General features: G+C 45.1%; 1 protein-coding gene across 5 annotated transcripts in view; it reads left to right on the forward strand.

The window, feature by feature from the left end:
- LOC122569903 (potassium voltage-gated channel protein Shal) overlaps positions 1-20,343 on the forward strand; it is a 117,086-nt gene that overhangs the window by 83,150 nt on the left and 13,593 nt on the right. For 2 of the 5 annotated variants that reach the window (XM_043731565.1, XM_043731574.1), the window contains 2 exons: positions 6,756-7,050; positions 11,169-12,320. The exons of 1 other annotated variant lie outside the window; for it this stretch is intronic. In XM_043731565.1, coding sequence (XP_043587500.1) covers positions 6,756-6,899 — 144 coding nt within the window. In that variant the 3' untranslated portion in view covers positions 6,900-7,050; positions 11,169-12,320. 2 more of the 5 variants (XM_043731549.1, XM_043731556.1) reach the window with 2 other exon arrangements.

Raw genomic sequence — 20,343 nt, forward strand, 5'->3', positions numbered from 1 at the left:
AATAATCAAATAATTGACACAAGACACACACAGTGATATTATAAAATACATAGATATAAATCAATCAAATTCTATTTCCTCATTTCCGTGCCCACCCGTTCATCGACGACCGACCACACCGTGCGATCCACGTGGAACATTGGACACCTACGATGACCTCGCATCGTCCGCCCATCATCGTTATCGCCATCACGGGCGTCATCGTCTCCACTGGCCATCACCACGAAAATAATCGCCCCGTTGTCTCATCCTGCTCGCTACGAATCGGCACCTTTTTCTCTTCACATCCTCTGTGTTCATCCGCTCGTTCTCCACGATGGATAAAACGAATTTTTAACGAATACAAATATATCACGTGCGTGAACGAAAATCACCGATATAATATAACGAACGGAAAAATAAAAAATATATATATATATGCGTGTGTATATATATATACATATACATACGTACATACAAAAACGAACATCGAATAAACAATTCGTCCACGTGAAACCGTGCGAAATTCATAATGAATCCGATGGATCTCTCTCGCGCGCTCTCTCTCCTCTTTTTCCTCTCTTTCACGCTGGAATCTCATGGACGATAATAAATTAAAAAAAAATGTACATAATGATAATGATAACGAAAAACACATGCTAACGATCCGACGATGGGAACTAATTGAAAAAAAAATATATCGTGATCGATGAATGTACGATGGCATTAAAAAAAAAAAAAAAAAATCATTTGAAACGAAAAATAAAAATAAAACACATATCGCGGCGTTTTGGCGTTTTCAACGATGGCCGCTGAAAAATGTCGCACGTCCACTTTTAGAGCTTGTCTTATCAGCTCACGTCGAACGAGAGCAAGGATAGAGTGGTGCTCGTATATGAAGACCGTATACAAGTTCGGAAAAAGGTAAAGAAAACCGTGTTACCTGAAAACCGTTTTGGATACGATGATAATCGATGTACATTACATACTATGTTATATCGTTTCGTTGCTTTTGTGCGCGCGCTCCACGATCCACGCGTCCCTCGCGGGCAATACGTTTCTGCTTGTATACATGGATGTAAAGTGGACATCTGTAAAAGAGAGAAAACGAATCATTCGCGGTGTATTAGGGTTTTGTGTGTTTTTTTTAGGAGAGAAAGAGAGAGAGAGAGAGAGAGAAAGACAAAGGAAGTAATAGTAAAGAAATATGAGATTTATACGTAATACGAGATGTAGCTTAGGATACTCAGTCTTCTTCCATGATAGTCGTTGTATTAATGTTCCGCGAAAGATTTTATTCTCTCAGAATTGAACGAAATCTAGTTTGAAATACGGAAGCCAACGTCGTTTCAAGGGATAAAATATCCCTTAGATTTCACGAGCATCGTATCGTATACAAGCACGCGTTTTATACGCTGCAACGAACGCGTGGGATCGCGCGCGCGTACAATCTTCCATGATGTTTATCAAATGTGTATAAGATCTCTCTCTCTCTATATACATATATATATATATATATACTATTGTGTGGCCGTTGGGAGAATATGAGGCAGCTTTTCTTGTCCTTCGACGGAAGGATCAGGACGAAGGACACACGAAGGCCTCCCCATGCATCCCCTTGGTGGTCGAGAATTATATCGTGTCGCGTGGCTGATCCCTGGATTGGCTTCTGGGTGTCTGCTTTCCCCGAGAAACATCTTCTCCTACGCTTCTTTCCGTCGCAAAACTTTCCCCTCTTTCTCTCTTTCCTATATATCTCTGCCGTACGTCGAATCGCATACGTTTCGAACGTCGATGTTTAGTTTTCTATTTCAATCGCGAACTCCCTTAGTTTATCGCCTCACAGTTTTCTTTTCTTCTTTCGTTGTCGATCGACTCTCCATCTTTTCGTTGTCTCCACGAACCTCCGACTTTTTTTTCGTTTTCACACGTTCGTCTCTACGAGCGTTTTTACTTTTCCTTTCTTTCGCGGTCGTTCTACAGACGAAAACCTTCTGGCATGATGCCTACTCGAACCCACCGTGTTGCGGCTGACTCTTGATCTGGCTTCTGATTTATGCATCTCTCTGGCGATCCAGCTACGCTTCTTCGCTTCCTTCGTTGGTCCCACATCTGTCTGCATCCAAATAGAACTCGTGTATTCGTGCTCATCCGGTTTATCCACCCTTTCCGCCCACTCTAAGTACCCTCTCTACCCGTTGTCGCTTAAAATCCGCTGCTAGCTCCGGTTTCTTTTACTTTAGCGAGCTTACTATCGCGGCTAGGTTGCCAGGAATTATATCGCCACGGAACACGCAGGAGAGAGCAGGGCAAATATACTTTATACTGCCTGTTTTTATAGTACCCTGGCGTTTAAACAACCGAAACGAGTAATGAACGTTCACCGGCAAAGAGGAATCCGGAAGACGGATCAGGCTAAACTCGGGGAAGATCATATATGGCTCCAGCGAAGCAGGTTTACGCGCTTTTTACGCCGCATGCTTTTCTTTCGGTCACGTCCGCTATTCGCTCGTTCTTCCTTTGTTCGCAGCCTGTGTTCGGTCCGTAGTCCCACGCTTTCAGGCCTTTCAGAGGGATGAAGAAACACGCAGGTTGCGACAAAGGGTTCGTGATGAAAACGCGCGAGATGTATACGTCGCTTCCTTTCGTCCTTAAGTGTCACTGTGACGTTTCGCAGAAACGACGGCTGTCTGCTTTTGTTGAAGGAATATCGCGAATTGATGTTCGTTAAATGGAAGAAAATGATATCGATACGATATGATTCATACGTTTTACGATTACATACAGTTTCATTAAACTCTGTCTTCAGAATTCGACGGTCTAATTTTCTCAATTAAAAAAGAAAAAAAGAAAGAGATTCGTGTTCTCGACTAATGTTTCAACAACGGTTTCTTTTTTTTTTCATATTTTCCATGCTTTTAAAAATCTTTTAACCATAGAAAATATAATTAGACCGAGAAAGATCCGCTGGGTGTAGCAGGGTAGATGTACGAAAGTAATTTAAATTTAACTTCGTAACGACAACTTTGAATCGTTTTATATTTCATCGCCTTTACATTTTCATCGACTTTCGCCACATCTTATATTCAACGAGCGTTCCGTTTTCGTTTCGAAATTTTTACCGGTCCCGAAGCCTTTAAGTCGCGTGATTTATTTTACGATCGAGCTCTCTTTAAAGTTTCCGCTGTGCGTACAGCGACTAATGGCTTCAGCCAGCTTTAATAAGCGAGCCGTCTCATCCGTGCCTCGTAGCAACCGATGATTAATGTACCCGGCCACAGGGAAGACGTCGGGCGAAATCACGCCCTTCTAATGCGTTTTCCTTGTATTGTGCTAATGCCACGCGACCCTGCGCAAACGTGCGCATCGCATGTGCGTCGACGTATCACGGCGTTCGCTATCCCGGTAGCTCCTTTGTGACGAGAAATTCGTCGAGAATTTCGTTCGTGCCTCGACGGCTTGAAATTTAATTACCCTTTGCCATTATCTTCTTACATCTTCATTTCTATCTTCTATACTTTAAAAGTAATCGCATAGCTCTTAATGTATCGCACAATATCATTATCTTTCAAAATATCATCGGAGCATTCTCATTCGAAAAACGCGAATTTTCACTGCCTTAGGTGCCTTTCATATTTACCTTTTATCCATATCCCACGTTGAATTTTTACAGCCGTATCATATCGTATCGATCTTATTGTTCAACCGCAGAAAATTCAGCGATAGAAGCAAAACGACGCGTCTGCTTGGCCGTTGCGAGACTGCGTGAGCTCGCTCGCAACATCGGCCTAGCCAACGCGATCAATCGCGACAAACCTGGTCCGCCGTAACAGAAATAACGCGTGCACGTGCCACCGAAAGAGAATAACACGCGTGTCTCGTGCGTCACAGGCGAAACGAAGCAACGTGACCCTCTGTTAAAGCTCGTACACGCGAGGAACTCGTGTTTATCTTACTATCGACAGATCTTCCTGCCTCTGCGTTCTTCCGTTCTTTGCATTTTCGTGATTCGAATCAGTTTTTACGCGTGTCACCGCTAAAACGTATAAAACATTCAAGATATTGATCGTCACGGTAACTTATTGATCTTTCTTTACGATCAACGACACTGTTCGATGTGTTTGACGGTCATACTCGGATATTAAATTTGGCCGAGTCAGGTTGTTAATGTGAACGTCGTTAGCGTAACAGGAAGCATTACGCGATACTTTGCACAGTATAAAGTGGTTCGCATAAAGTTTGCGTCACGCGATATCAAATAGAAATTTCCAACTATCGTTAGCGTGACCTATCTCGCTTTGATGTTACGGTATAATTCTCTAACTTAGCTTTACAGCTCCGTTTGATCAGTGTCTGAAACGTAATTTAATAATATCGGCAAACTAACTGACGTGGATTCTCCTCGCGTGAACGAGCCTTAAATTCAAGCTGCTCCGTTGCAGCCGTGTCGCAGGCGGCGCTTAGACAGGAAGAACGAACATCTCGGACAGGCCGGTTGAAAAGGATTAACGACGCTTGTCGAACGACGTCGTAGGAAGACGTGAACCAGCACGAACGTGCGACGATGAGAACGAACCGCATTGCGGCGTACGGATGTAGTCGGCGAATTTTCCCCGGGAAATCCGACGGTGTCTGCATGCAGCCGTCAATGAGGACGCGTCGACTTGCCTTTTTTCCGCTTCTGTCCCCGTTTTTTATTTACGAGCAGCTTGCGAGAGAACCTTGTCTATTGGATCGTAGGCTTCTATAGGACTTTCATATCGTCGATGAATACATCAAAGAAGTTTCCTTTTATTATTTCTTCACCTAGCGCTACTGTCGGAGGCCGATGATGATGGATTCTATGGTTCCTGGTTCGAACGCGTTTTTAAATTAACTACAAAAGACGTACGAGGTTGAGAAACGAAAACATACTAAGAGACTAGGGACCATAAACGAATTCATCGTTGTAAAGGACCGACTATTAATCGCCTTTTTTCTCGATTCGAGAGATCGATTCGAACGCGTACTCTGAAGGCGCTTGACTCGAGAAATTCGTTACGATGAGTAAGAGATGTGAGAAATAAAGCGAGCCAAACCGAAAGCTTCGCCGATAAACAGATACGCTTATTATTTTCGCACACGCCCGAAAAATATTGAGCAGACTACCGAGCGCTGTGACGAAGCTTCGACGTATGTATCACATCCTCAGAGCAAATTTGAATGCACCTGTATGCAATGCACCGTATCGTAGATGCGTTTCTGTTTGACGTCAAAACTGATAAAGCAACGATTATTCTTCCAAATCGTCCTTTACGATTTATAATTCTTTGAAGCTAAAAAAAGAAAAAGAAAGGAAGATAAAAAACCGATAAAAATGTCAGAAAATACGCTACGCACGTGAGTAGATTTGAAGAAAGTATGAGTATCCATACGAAAATTGAAGGAGGATTCGTTGCGAAAACAGAAAACGCGTCGTTCCAATGAACACCAGCGTTGAAACGAATCAAAGTCACAGACGTATTGCAATTAACGGCTTGTCGAAAGGATCGTTCTTATTGCACCTGGCATGTTTCTTTATGAATCAATCGTTCCACCCTTTTATCTCCATAGCAGCGCACATTCTTTCACACACGGATACTATCTGTTTCCGTTCACCCAGTTTAATTGTAAACGTTTCTTGTTCTTATTGCTATTGTTGTATCACTGTTACCGTTTCCTTTGTTTCGATATACATAATACGTATTATACATATTCTGATTGTTGTTTTTGTTGAAACTGTATCTCTGTGTCGGTAGCACCAAGTTGTTCCGCTTTTTCAATCTCTCATTCTTATGGTGGTTTTCTTGTTTCTCACTGTATCTTCTTTTCGCATGAACTTTCTGTTTCTCTCTGAATTGCATTTGCACGTGGCCCGCGTGCCTCTTTCATTCTACCCCCTTCCTCTCGACATCTCTCTTCGCTCGTTCGTACGCGATCTTTAGCCTCGCGATACTCTATACACAACCGGAAATCGACCTTCGTGGTGTCGTGGAACTTCGCCTTCTTTTTTTTTAATCTTTTTCTTTTCTTATTTTTTTTTTTTGTCCGCGAATTCTTGAACGTTCTAACGATTCTTTGCCATATGTCTTTCAAGAATGTAGTTCGCGATGAAAAAGAGATCCATCGCTCGAAATTCAATCGATGCCACGAGGCGTAACGTCACGCGAGATCGCATCTCTCTCACATTCCATTTCATCCGAAAACTATCTGCCAGAGGTAGCTTGTTCGGTCTCGAGAGATTTAGAGATTGAGAACTCTTGCGTTCTTGTGTCGAAGTCTAAAGAGAAACGGAAGGGATCACTGTACTCGAGGAGCTTGAGACAATAACGCAGACAGGAAGTGTACAAGCGGATAAACGTCGTTGAAAAAGAGAGAAAGAGAGAAGGAGAGGGGGGAGGGAGAGGGAGGAAACGTAGAAAGTAGTGTTAACACGCCTTTACGATTATATTTTCGATTATAAATAGTTACTCTAGAAACGTAGAAAGAGAAAAGACGGTAGAGTGAACGAGAGCGAGAAAGGAAGCGTGCTTGAAACGAATGATCGAAAGGTAGAGAATGTAGGAGAGAGTAAAGAAATGGTACGGAACAAATGAAAGGAAATGAATGTGAAAGAAACGAGAGATTCGTCGAGAGTCTCGCGAAGAAAGGATGGAGAAAATGAGAGTGAGAGCGAGTGAAAAAGGGGGCAAGCAAGAAGACACGTAGATGGACGAAGAATCTAAATTGAAACATATCCGAAATACGAATTGTTCCAGGACCTAAAGAAGCGCGGTTCCCACACCTGTGACATGCAGGCCCTACAGCCACTTCCGGTCCCAACCACCACCACCACCAACACCGCGCCTGCCATGACTACTTCCGGTGGACAGCCACCGCTTCCGGTATCGGAGACCGCTTGAGTCGATCACCGAGACCAATCACGATCACCATATCCGCTATTATGAACAAAAAAGAAAAAAAAAACAATAATAATATCACCTTTAACAAACACCATCACCGTCCTCCTCTTCTACTCGATGAAAGAACAATGGCCGACTGGCCGGAAGAACGGTGAGCCTGCATTCACGATCTTTTAATCGACGGGTGCTTTTGCCGCCTCGTGATCAGCCGGAAGTAGTCCGCGACATCTTAACAGGATGTTCGAGTCTTCCGGCACCGTGGCACGGAATTTCAAGAATTTAAACGACGTGCTGGTCTCGACGATACGCGAGACAACATTCAATTTCAGGACTACTTCCGGCGGTCCGCGTCTTCGTCAACGACTTCTCTTAACCATTACGTTATTTGCAGCTGACGATCGACAGATAGTTACCGGAAATAGCCTGACATAGTTTTGTTCTTCGTGTTTGTACAACGACGTAAAGGTATTCGTCTGTCGGCGGCTACTTTCGATGACTCTATTCTCACTTAACCGAAATATTCTTCGTCCGTTGAGAAAAGAGGAAAAAAAAAGGAGAGAGAGAAAGCGAGAGAATGAGAAAACGTCGTCCTCTGGGTAGCATCCAGCGCATTTAGGCCGAGTATTTATCGTTAGTTGCAGATCTCTATTCCCCGTTCTGTTTGCATGTGCCGCAGCGAGGAAGGAAGGTGGTGCGTCGCGACGCAAGTCAGCCGCGTTACCTCCGGTCCTCGGAATCGATCTCGTGTTCGAGGTTCGTCTGGCTGCTGGCAGGCTTTGCGTCGCGGCTGCGAACAGGATTTAGCGAGGCTCGCCCTCTTAAATCTACCGCCCTTCCTCGACGTTGATCAAGCTTTATCGCTCTACCCAGCCTAGAGAGCTTACCGTTCGTTCACGAAGACGCATCGAGGCTCGCTCTTATCATCGAAGAAACATCGAGATCGAGGTGCCTGACTCTCGAAGAGAAGGCTGGTTGAGAACGAGGAAATTGAAATAGATTGTTTAAATCTATCAAACTACGCTCAGTTCCTGATTTCGGACGCTAGCAAAGAAGTGGATCAATATTAAATAGACACGAGTGGGAATTTTAGAAGCTAGCTTCGTGATTCACCACGTATCGAATAACGAGAGTACGTTTGCAATGGACTAGCGGACTTCCGGTTCACTCACGGAGGCTTTGTAGGCGACCGTGAGTCAACATTAGCGCAGCTTTCGTCAGGATATTCTGAAAACGGCGCAAAGCAGCTTTGAAAGCGGCCGCTGGCTGCGAGTTTCGCCGTTCATTTCGAAGATGAAACGTCTGGTCAAGTTTATTCAGAGATCAAAACAGCGGGGTCGGAGGTTGCCAGGCTTGCACCACCTTCAACAGTCAAACATCCACACCTGGTCGGTTACGAAATTGGATTTACCCTACATTTGTCCGTAGCCTTTTAGCCGAAACTCTACGTAGATCAATTTTTAGCCGATCGGAGTCAAACTAAATCAAACTGCTGCCTATTATTTTCCTTAAACGCTTACCGATTACTCGATTACACCCATCTCTTCTACCGATCCTCGGATTCTCGTCGATCCATGAAAATTTCCACTCGTCGAGCATGGAAATTCGCCAGTCGAGATTTATTGGTCGGGAACGAGGCTTCTCGCTTGCCGGGCTATACCGGCGAGCCTCTCGACTTTTCGTTTAATCGCGTTTACAGCGTAATTCGGGTTGGCCGATAAGCCGTGATTCGACCCGGTTTCCGGTTCGAGCCGGTTGCGAAGTGGATGAATCGGCCAATGATCGATCAGGCAGAGCGCGTTACTCGAATATCGCCGGTTAGAGGGTTCGAGCGGTCGGTTGAAGAGCGACGAGCACGCAGAAGGCGGCCCTGATCTCCGAAACGAGGTCGAAGGCAAATTTGCACAAGAGAAAAGCCCTACCCTCCGCTCCTTCCCATGCATTCCTACGGTTTCCTCATCCTTGTTCGAATCGCGAAAGCGTTCCAAACGCTACACGGCTTACGCCGTGTCTCGCGTCGTTTGTTTGCCGACCGTATTTCTTTGCACAGCGGGGCGCTATGCTGTGTCGTGGCGATGGGGGCCGCAACGAGGCCTTTGTCAAGGGTTTACGATTCATGCGGTGTTGCGGCAGTTGAACGCCGATTGCAAAGGCAAACACAGGGACAGACCACGCGAGAGAGGCATTTCCTCGGTCTGACTAAAATACCTGTCGACCTCCTGGCAACTTGGAGGATCCTCGAAATGCTTGAACGTTTTAATTAGGAAGAATCTTGAGATCGTAGTGGTGGACAGGTGGCCGTGTTATTCACCCTTGCTGCAACACTTGTTTACCCTTCTCGGGCTAATTTCTCCCGCTACTCGAAATCTATAATTCACGGGCTCGATAATCGGGTATTATCTTATCTAAGCATGGAGTCGTGTAAAGACTGACCATTATTCTTTTAACGCGATCGAGCGAATCGTGTAACGACCGTAGTTACCTTCAATCATGCGAAACTGTCCGATCGTCGTTTATTAAAGCGCGAGGTAGCTAAATATTAAATAACATGCAGTGTCGTTCGAAGCAACCAACGAACTCTACGCGAGTTCTTTCAGGCCGAGCACTCGGAGGTAGACAGGCGCCAGGCATCCAGCTTTAGATATCGATCAGGTTCGCGGGAGACACCGACCGCCGGTCGAGTGTGTTATTTCCATCGGTGGCTTTTTCTTTCGCGCAGATAAGTTGGTCGTCAGCGGCACGAGCGCTTTCGCGAGAGACGAAAGGTTTCACTTACAGTCGGGGACACTCTCGAGTCCACCAGCCGCTCTCCTTTTTCGTGCTCAACACACTGCACACGGGGGAGGCGGGATGGGGCGGGATCCGTTTTGCCAAGCCTGTTCTTAGCCCAACAATCGGTTCTTCTTCGTTCGCACGGGCTTTTCTTCTTCCTTTTTCTCCGAGGCGCCGTGACCGAGTTTCAAAGGAGGCCTAGTTCCCGCGCGCGCCAACTTCTCTGGCTTCCTGAAACGTCGCGAACAATAAGCTCGAACCAACGACCGGGTAACGGATGCGAGACACGCGCCTACTCGTCATTTTTTTCCTATTTTCTTTTTCCTTTGTTTTTTTTTGTCTCTTCTTTCTGTTTCTTTCTTTGACGCTGCAAATGAAATTTTTATCGTGTGTTTTTTTTAGCCTTTAACGATTCGAAATTTTGACGTCCGAAGCTTGGGATTTTTGAAGTTTCGTTACTGTTTATAAACGTAAATGAAAGTAACGATGGCTAACCGGAGGGAGAAACCAAACAGGTTGCGGCTAGTTGAGTGCGCGCGTATTCCACCAATATCCAAACTCGATTTTCTCCAAAACGAAGCTCCGCATGGAATAACTTTATTCCACGTTTTCGACGTAATTTTGCGCGAAGAATCTTCTTTTTTCTGCTCGCAGCACGATTTCGGAAACGCGTTGTACAACGTGTTTCACCAAACTCGAGTCTTCGTGCAGGTCTCTGAAATTGAATTTCAATTTTCTCCGCGACGTTTTTCTCTTCAATAAATTCCGTTAAACGGTAGATATCTTCAAAAGAACGGTTGGCCGTGGTGCAAAGAAGCGGGAGGAAGTTTCAAAGGACTCGTTCTAAAAGAAAGTTGGTCGCGTGGCTATTTGGCACGCTTCGTGAGTGAGATTTCACACGGCGCGACTTTTTAATGGCAATCTTGTCGAGATTTCACGCGACGCGCTAACCAACCGAGGGAATTTTTCAGGGGAAATATACTCGACGTTCTTTTAGCCTGAATTTAACTCCTTGGAGAAGATTCCTCCCCCTAGCGAGCCTGTTTCATCACTTTTAGCCCTAGAATAGTAAAGTAAGAGTGACTGGACCAGGACCAAGTGCTAGGAGATTTCGCCGGGATCTTATCTCCGTGATACTTCTTGACTTTATGACTTTGATAAAATTCTGCTGCTCTCTTGGAACATAACGGTCTGCCGATTCTATTTTCACGTCGTAAATATCGCTAAACGTCCCTTGATTTCTTTCAATATAACTCGTATAAAATTCTCGCATCATCCTGTATAACAAACAAAGGGGGATAAGAAAGCAATTAGGAACAAGTATAAATTCGTACCACGATCTCAACCACCAGTAGAACTCTCGAGAGTGGAAAATTATGCGAACGAAGAGCGAGGATTTTCGAGCTTGGATTTTCATCGACAGTCTGGCACCTCGATCGATCTTTCGAACGACCGCGACTTACGCGCGAATGCAGTGTATCAGGACGCTTTTAATTTCAGTAAGAAAGCAGAGACAGACGCGAGAATCGATGGCGCCTGGAATGGCAGGCGCCACCATTTACCATGAGAAACAAAGAGAGAGAAAGAGAGAGAGTTTCCACGGAGTCACTGTGAAAGAGAAAACTATAAAGCAAACAAACGTTCAACGAACGCAGAGCATTGAAGGATCGACGACGATCCACGACGTCCTCGAGGAGGACGGAAGCCGCACGTTCTCGAAGGGCAAGTATTCCGCGCGACTCGAAGCTGGACGGAAGACACGAAACCGGAGGAACGCGAAGAAGAGGACTTCCTGCCAACGATCGAAGCCGGAATTCTTCGTGTTTTCGAGGACGAAGATTCGCGAATGCACGCACACGCGCCTGCACCATCTTCTCCTTTCTGTTTTCGCTCGCGAGATACGTGCATCGATGGATTTTAGTCCCGTCTCGTACCGCGTTAGCTGCGCCTCTTTCCGCCCGAGAACACGAGGCGCGACACCGTTGGAACAAAACGGAAAGAAAAACGAGGAAAGAAGAACGAACGTATCCGAACCGGAACGCCGTGAAATCGGACGCTGGTGAAAAACGATTCGTCGATGCGTGCACGTTGATCGACTTTGCCTCCTGTTCTCGCTTTGGAAAGGAGCTTTTTCAATTTCCAGCCGATCGGCAGAAAATGCCGCGCGACTCGCTGATTTCCGGCACAACTGGCGCGCGTTCCAGTCGTCTCGTTATTTCCGCAACGCGCGCGTCCATCAATCCGACCGGGAAACGAGCGTAGTCGCCATATAGATCGGTCGATCGAGTTTCGTTCGCATCGTCCCAACGAAACGCTCACTTTCTGCGTTCCTTTGCGCTCTTTCACAGCATCTTTCTTGGTACGTTTCCAAGAAGGACGTCGTCGCAACTTCCTCTTTCGAATGGACGCTTCTCGCAGCGAAAAAGTAACCGGAAGCCCCGGGCCGAAATAATAGAGAGGAAGGACGGTGTTAAAGAATCGTATCAGCGATCTTAAACGAACGATCCAGGCGATACAGAAAGCGAACGATCAATCGTCGTTTACGATCGTTCCAACTCTTACGAGTCGTCGTAATTCTTTAGAGAGAGAGTTAGAGAGAGAGAGAGAGAGAGAGAGAGAATGGGAGAGAGAGAGAGAGAGAGAGAGAGAGAGTAAAGAACGTCCCTTCTAGTTATAAGGATAAATTCGATTTTTAAAAATGTCTTCGCGAAGGCGAGAGAAATTCGATCGATCCCTGAAACGTACGTACGCAGTTTCTTATAAGGAGTCTCTTAACTCGCTAGGTTTAAGTTAGCGAACGATACATTTAAGGGTACGCGAAACGACGACGATGATCGATCGATTCGTCGAGGCGGATATAAAAAGAGAAATATAACAGAGCAGAAAGAAATATCGTAATTTTACGATCGCGGTCGTAAAACGTAAGAACGATGAAACGAGTAGGGTTTTCGAATGGTATCCACGTAGAATTCCCGTATTCGCTGGTGCCCTTCTAGTATCGGGGATGGTTGAGATCGACGAGAAACGATCGCGAGCGTTCGCTAGGGACCGCGTACCTTGATACTCTAAATAAAGTAAGATGATGCCCTCGTTCTTTCAAAACTCTTCGACGAGTCCAGTTTTCGTTCTTTTTTTCCCTAGTTGATAGATTTGTCGATCGAACAGCCGATTCGAATAATCAACGGGAATCGATTGTGGAATCGTTGCGCTTCAGCTGCATTTGTTCGGAATCGTTGTCGGATATCGAAAGTGAATGAGCCAATTTTTTTAATTCTACCGCAATTCGTAATTATAAAGGGGAAGATTGGAAGAGATATGAGGATGGAGGGGTGGGTCCAGCGAATCCACGGTCGAACCTCGTTTATCTCGGGGGATGAAACAACTTCGCAGGAACCTTCTCTCGGGCGACAATAGGCTACGAAGAATCGGTGTGTTTTAATTTAAACGACGCTGTAAATAATCGTGGGAGGCACGGGAGGAGTCTCGTGTTGTCTGTAATTAACTTTGTAATTAATTGTAAACGATCTAACGGAGCGAAGACGAACAAAAGAGAACAAAAAGAAACCAAAAGCAGAGAAAATAAAAGAGACAGAGAGGATATATATATATATATATATATAATATGATAAATGCAAATAAGAAAAGGAATATATTATATATATACATAAAGATATACAGATATATTCTACAGATAAACCTACACATACGTAAACACACGCGCACACGAACGTAAATACGTCGGAACGAGAGGAAGTACGTCAGGAGGACATATTAACACATATTACTAATCATACACACACATACACATACAAACTTGCAGCACCCTCGCGTCGCGCAATAAAACAAATTCTAAATCAACTTTCAAAAACTAGAATGCGTGCCTGAGTGCGTGGGAGACCAACCCTCGTGAACCATCGAGCCAAACCCTTCCTTAAACTCTAATTTAGGTGTTAAATATTAGCTAATTTTAGACGAACGAGGGTACGCGTGTTTTGGTTGCTCAAAATACTCTTGAAAATCGAAAGTGGAACGGAAAGGGAACAAAGGAAGGGAGAATTTTTTATTTTATTAATTTTCATCCATGGAAGCTATGTGCATGGAAGCATCACGATACAGATTAAAGTCAAGTGCGGCAGAATTCTTCGAACCGCGTATCCGAAAATAAGAAAAATGTAGAACAAACTATTTTCGACGTTGAAGCGAAAAGGAGAAAAGGGAGAATATTAGCGAGGTCAGGAAGTTATTAACATAGAATGCGAAAAATGCATCGTCAGAGGTGCGGCTCGGTGGTTCACGGGCAGAAAAAGACGTAAACGTGAATCTAAGTAAATAAAAAAGAAAAAAAAATGAAGATTATTACATTATATTAATATGATCGTAGAGATAATCGAGAATAATGTGTCAGGTCCTTTGTCGTCCAAAGAGCTGCAGTTGTATCGCGAGATCGCGTATTAAAAAGCGAATGAAAAACTAGAGAGAAGGAGGAAAAATGGAGAAAAGAGTGTAAGGTTAATGCTACGAAGAAATCGAACGTAGCAAAACGATGGCTCGAGCTTAATCCGAATTTAAACATGATACCTCTCTCTCGCAACATTTAAATTATAACGATCCCTCGATGTTATCGTACATTTTTTATTCCTTTCTTGTCTTAGAAAGATTCTAATAAATTTAAGGAAAAGCAAGAAAAAGAAAGAAATATAACAAATATGACGTACCCAATTTGTTGGTCGAGAAAAATGGCTGTCCGGGTTAAGCTTCGACGCCATGTTGCCTTTGCCAGCACGAAATTGCTCGGGAAACTCGGTAAAAGAACGAGGAATAGAAGAAAAAGAAAAAAAAAGAAGAAAGCATAGAATATAAAAATCGATAAAAAAACGTAGCAGCGTGCGCGAGTTACTTAGAGATTAATTTGCCGGAACTAATTAGTCTGTCGTTGTTGGCGAGTTATCGCGTCTTTACTTCCGGTTCGCGACGCAGCGATGCACGGAGATTCTGCGATTCGGCAAGGGTCGTTCGCGAACCCTTTCTACTCGGTCTTCGATTTCGATTACGGATCGTCGGGAGTCCCTGGTTCGTCGATTTCCTCCCCGTGGTTTCTCGTGGCGTTAGCCGGAAATCGCGTCGGCGCTGCCGTTGCCGGCCAATTCACCGGCTAATCGATCGGTCTCGAGCCGAGCTCTATGCAAGCAATTTTCGAGGAATAAAAGAAAATAAAGGGGATGAAACGGTGACTCTCGTGATGCGTGTGCACCGAGGAAAAAGCTGCTTGACACTCTCTGCTTCCTATAGTGGAATACGACAGTCTTTATATTTACAAAATGGAAAGAGAGAAAGAGAGAAGTATCTCTGTTATTCGACATTATTGTTTATTTTCTGCGAACTAGTATTTCGATCGTTCCGACGATCTTTACACTTTTCTTTTTTTTTTTTTTTCATTCGCTTTGTGGTGCACAAGGAACGAGAAGATCGAGGGAACACGCGATCGAGGGAAGCTAGGAACATGAATAACGAGTCTTTCAATTCACTACCGTACTGCCAATTTTTCCGATGAGACGCGTAATAACTTTAATAAGAGTTTAAGGCGAGGCGAACTGGCGCGACGAGCGATACGTTCCGCGTCCACATACGCTCGTCCGACCTTCGTTCGTCTTCTTCCGTCGCTCCGAAGTCCTGACGGAGAGCTATCCCGCGATGTTTCCGGAGGGACACGCCACAGAGGGTTCTGCTCTTTATCGCTAAACCATTGCCACGGTTTTGCCTATTATACATCGTAATCTACCGCTAAAGATAATAGCAATTTGCTCTAACAAACAACAAGCGTCCGTGTTCTTTTTGAAATCTATAAATTGATCGATATTCAGCGATTTATTCCCCTGTGATAACTCCGTCAATGCTGCAACGCCCGATCCAACAAAAACCTACGCTCTGAACACACGTTCGAATCGATCGTTCTCGTTAAACGTAATCGACGCAAAGGGAAAGAAGCGGGTACTTTCGCCTCGCACAATTAATGGAAAAACCAACGCGATTTTTCTGCGGTGCGGAAGGAATCGAAGGAAACTGAATGAACCGTGGCGCGAGCATCAGAGGCGACTGAATTCGAGCGATTCGATCGATCAGCCGCGCCGCTTCCGCTTTGTTTCGCGCCGATTAAAAGTGCCACCCTCTCCGCCGGTCCCTCCGGTGGACTTGCTTTTGCATCGTGAACGGAAAAAGCGATCCTTTTGTAATCAGGACACCGTCCACAGGACCTGCGAGCGTAGCAGGATCGGCCAATGTTCCTGACACGCTCCACCGTGATTGCGATTCACGCCGTTCGACCGGGAGATCGAGCCTGCGAAACCAAACTTCCAGGTTTTCCAGCCGCGGGAAATTATCCAATGAATACGAAATTTCTGTTCATTTGCAACGAGCGAAGTAGATTCACGGACGAATCTTGTCTTACGCGAAAGCGTTGAGAAACCGACGGTGAAAGATTGAGAACGAATAGCTGCGCGAAGTTGAAAATTCTAGAACCTACGTTAATTTTAAACGATGGTTTTTCCAAGTTCGTCTCGATGTTCGATAATTCTTAGAAAAGTTTCACGGCCGCGTAATAAATAATTTTAGTGGATTTCTCGATGTTTCATAAGTTTATCCGCAACAGCGTGACATTCAACGTAAAGATGACATTTCTATAAATTTTCCTGCCGTTATTGAAACTTTTACCGAGATTCACCAGTTCCTGGACACGTGTCCCTCGTGAAACTAAAGCTCTTACAGTTTCTCAACGCATGTAAGTTGCAATCAATTTCAAAGTTCCCTCTCCCGGTCGTGACTAGACAGTTTATGTAATCGAGCGACGATTAATCGAGCCAGATTGGAAACGAGAACAGACCACCGGTGATTCGAGGATCGTCGCGACGCAGAGACCTGCGCCGGACACCGAGTTCGTCGAAGTTCCCTTCTTATTTGTATATTTTTCTTAAAACTGATCGAACAAGGGGGTCGCTTCTCCTTCGAACGCTTCTCATCCCGTTAGTTCCACGAATTTTAATTAATCCTCGAATCTTTCGATCGAACGTAAAACTGTCGCGCGTTCTTCTAATCGAAGTTTTCACGCGAGAAGAACGATCAGCGAGGAAGAGTCACGGGAAGTTCGAAAGGAAAGCGATCGTCCTGACTGTTTTCGTAGCCTCGTGTAAAGAAACGTCGCTGAGAAAGAATCGAAAAGGGACAAAGACGATGGAAACTCCAGGGGAAAGAAACGCGACGATAGTGTTCGTCGAGCGGTGTCGCGCAAACGTCTAGTTTCCGATGCACTAACTTTAGTTTCCTAAGCGGACACGAGGACAATTGTCTCTCCGGTCAGAGGCTCGGGGTTACGCACCGTGTTATCGATCATACTTGGCAATAACGATATTTTTAATCGTACAACTGTAAAAAAAAAGATGGAGTAAAGAGAACAGAGAGAAACAGATAAAAAAACAAAGGAGAAAAATCTATATATATATAAATAAATAAATGAATGAATAAATAAATATACATACGTAATAAGTGGACGGAGAAGTAAAGGAATAAAAAAGAGAAAAAAGGAAAGGTAGTTGGAAAGACGATTTATCGACAGCGGTCAAGCGCCGGCACGTTGTAACGAGTACACCCGATAGTTGTAACTAGGAACGGGATGAAGACGTTTTAGCCGATGGTGTTGTCCGTCTTCGGTAGCTTCCACGCCTTACTCAAAAGTGAAAAATAAATTGAAATTCATATTTAACACGCTAGAGTCCCTTCATTCCGTTCGTACGACGTTTCGTCTCGCGAATCCCACGCGATTGAATTAATTTCTTATCTATCGAATAATCGGCCGATCGATCAAACAAACGAAAAAAAAAAAAAAAAAGAAAAAGGAAGGAAAAGAGTGAAACAGACTTCTTCGCTTTGTACCCTTAACGCTACGGGCTAAAAGGAAAACCAAATTTTCCAATACTGCCAATTCGTTCGATCCATCAAACACTCCATCTCCGATCACGCCTCTAACCATCGTTCATCCCAAGAGTGTCGACGAACTTTCCGCGATTCGTCCGTCGAGTCCACGCGTGCCCGTGTCCCACTGTCGAATTGTAGCAGCGGGTAACGAAAAGAAAACACGGAATTAATTGGTGTTTGCGGAACACCGGCCACAAAGGCGAAAGAGGTAGGCGCGCGCTCTCGTTTGCGCGGGAAATTGATTCGTATTTGCGTGAACGTGCGACAGAACGTGCTCGTTAGCCACCGGACGATACGAACCGTGCGCCACAGTGTTTGCTGGCCGCAACGTAAACGTCGCTCGGACGCGGTATATTTATGGCTGTATCGTGAAACCCACTCGTGCCACTTTTTCGAATCGCGATTAGGTCGTTTTATTTCCGGAACGTCGGTCAAGGACGTCGATACTGGACCGAGCTTAAATTGGAAATTGAACGTCGACGCAACGAATGCTAGCTTCTATACAGATTCGACGAGATGTCCATAGTTGGCCCATCATAGAAATATATCCAACTTTCGAAACATATTACGGAAGGATGATGGAGTTTCTTTTTCGTAGTAGATTCAGGTCGTGCTGTCCGTGCACCGTTTGTTCGCTAATTCCATCGAACTATTCAAGAGCATACGGTTTTCTATATCGGTGGTTCCGGATCTGGGTTACCGCGTTGAATAATATTTTTAAGGAAAGCGGTCGAAATTTCCCTTGACGCAACGTCGTTGATAATAGAGCGCTCTTTTCTTACCTCGGCCCTGAAACACGATTTTAATTGAGACGCTTCTCCTCTGGCCGATTATTCTTGACACAGTGGAGCGGAATTTTCGGCGGACAGAGCCGATCGAAGAAAGCTCGCAATTACCGAATCTTCTCCGCGAAAACCAGCTCGTATCGATTCTTATTCCTGTTATATTTTCGACGTGCAGCGGATGCCGGCGTATCCGGAAGCAAAGAATAATTATTTCGCCATCTCTGGTTGTGTGTCCGCCTCGGCTCGCCGGAATCCATTAACGATCGGCGTGCTTCTCGTTAACAAGATTGTCGACAGAAAGTCGATAGTTAATTACGCAAACGAAGGGATCTCGTTAAAGGTGGGCTACCTCTGTCCTCGATGTCGCCGAATCGCGACCGATCACATGCTCCTCCATCGATATTCCAGAATTCTGTAATTGCCTACTTTGCGTGCTTGTTAACTTCCCTTAAACGACCGATGGACATGTGGAGATAAAGATGGCTGATGAGAGAGGGATGTCGGAGCTACTGGAAATGTAATCCCAAGAAACGCGAGACGAAATTCACTGATCGTCCAGCAGAAATCGTTACTTCTCACAAACGAAACTCACTGCCTCGTAAAATGAAATTCGTTTACCCCGGTCGTGTCGGTTCGGTGCTTGGAACGTTCGTCTGCCGCGTACAAAATTCGCAACGTCTCGCCATATCGTTTCTCATCGTGTCATTTCGCGTCGTATCGCATCTCATCGCCGTATCGCTGCTTCCTTTCAAGCCGCATATCCACGCGAATTTTGACAATTTTTGAATTGTGAGGCTCGGTGGACACGTTTTCGAGACGCTACGTTGCAAGAATATTCCAAATTTAAATTGATTCTGTTGACTCGTCACACTAAAACCTCTTAAATCGTTGGGACGCGGGGCAGAGGAGGAACATAAAGAGGCTGGCTAAAAGCTTCTCCGCGTAAACGGAGAAAGCAAAGAGACGAAAGCAAGGAGAAGAAGAAAAATGGACGGAGGGGTTAGAGTGGACGAAAGTATCTCCATCGCGAGTACAAAGGCTCTCACAGGATAAAATGCCATGATTAAAAACTCTCTCCTCGTAGACTGGAACGTGAGTTTGTATACATGTGTGCTCGCGGCATTGTCATCGCCGTTTCCGGTGCTCGCGGGCTCTTCGGCTCGCTTTCATCGTCCCGACTCTCCGTTTTTCTCTCCAAATAGAAGCCAGCCACCGTACAGATGGGCAGAAACGCGGCGAAACGGCGAACAAAGACAAGAGTCCAGGGAGGAAAGAAAAGAGATAGGTGGTGACAGCTCGATCGGTCCTCAAAGCGGCGTTTTGAAGGAGTAAAACGACTTGAAGTGGCGGCAAGCGCTACTAGAGAACAAATTGCCCCGAGGGAAACACTTTCATAGAATTATTTATTGTTACCAGTTTGAGCTCGGTCAGGAGTTTACTCCGGCCGGACGACGAGTACCTTCTAAAGGATGTAACAAATAAGCTTCGAGCTTACTTATTAAGTTGGATAATCGTAGGCATTTTGGCTGCTCGCGTAAAGATCGAAAGGAGAAAGCGAGTTGAAAGTGGAAAATGAGTGGCGTGGGAATTTAAACGGAGAATAAGCGGGTTCCTCTTCCTATCCAAACTTTCCAACAGATTCCGCGATTAAATTGAAAGAAGGTAAGAAGCGCGAGCATTTCGCTCCGCTTTCTCGTCTCTAACAGGTTCGATCGCCTTACGAGAGCACGCCGTTTAACGAAGCGATATCCAGACGCTCGGAGTTCGATGGAGAAGCTCGTTGGCGAAATCAGAAATGGAGCAGGAAGATTCGCGACGTTGGCCGTTAAAAACCTATTAGATAGGAGCGTTTCGCGTTCCTCGGGATTATTAAAGCGGTACCGGGAGAACGGGATCGGAGACGGGGAAAGTAGAGGAGCCGCGGA

The sequence above is a fragment of the Bombus pyrosoma genome, linkage group LG1 (genome assembly GCF_014825855.1).
Source record: "Bombus pyrosoma isolate SC7728 linkage group LG1, ASM1482585v1, whole genome shotgun sequence".
NCBI classification, from domain to species: domain Eukaryota; kingdom Metazoa; phylum Arthropoda; class Insecta; order Hymenoptera; family Apidae; genus Bombus; species Bombus pyrosoma.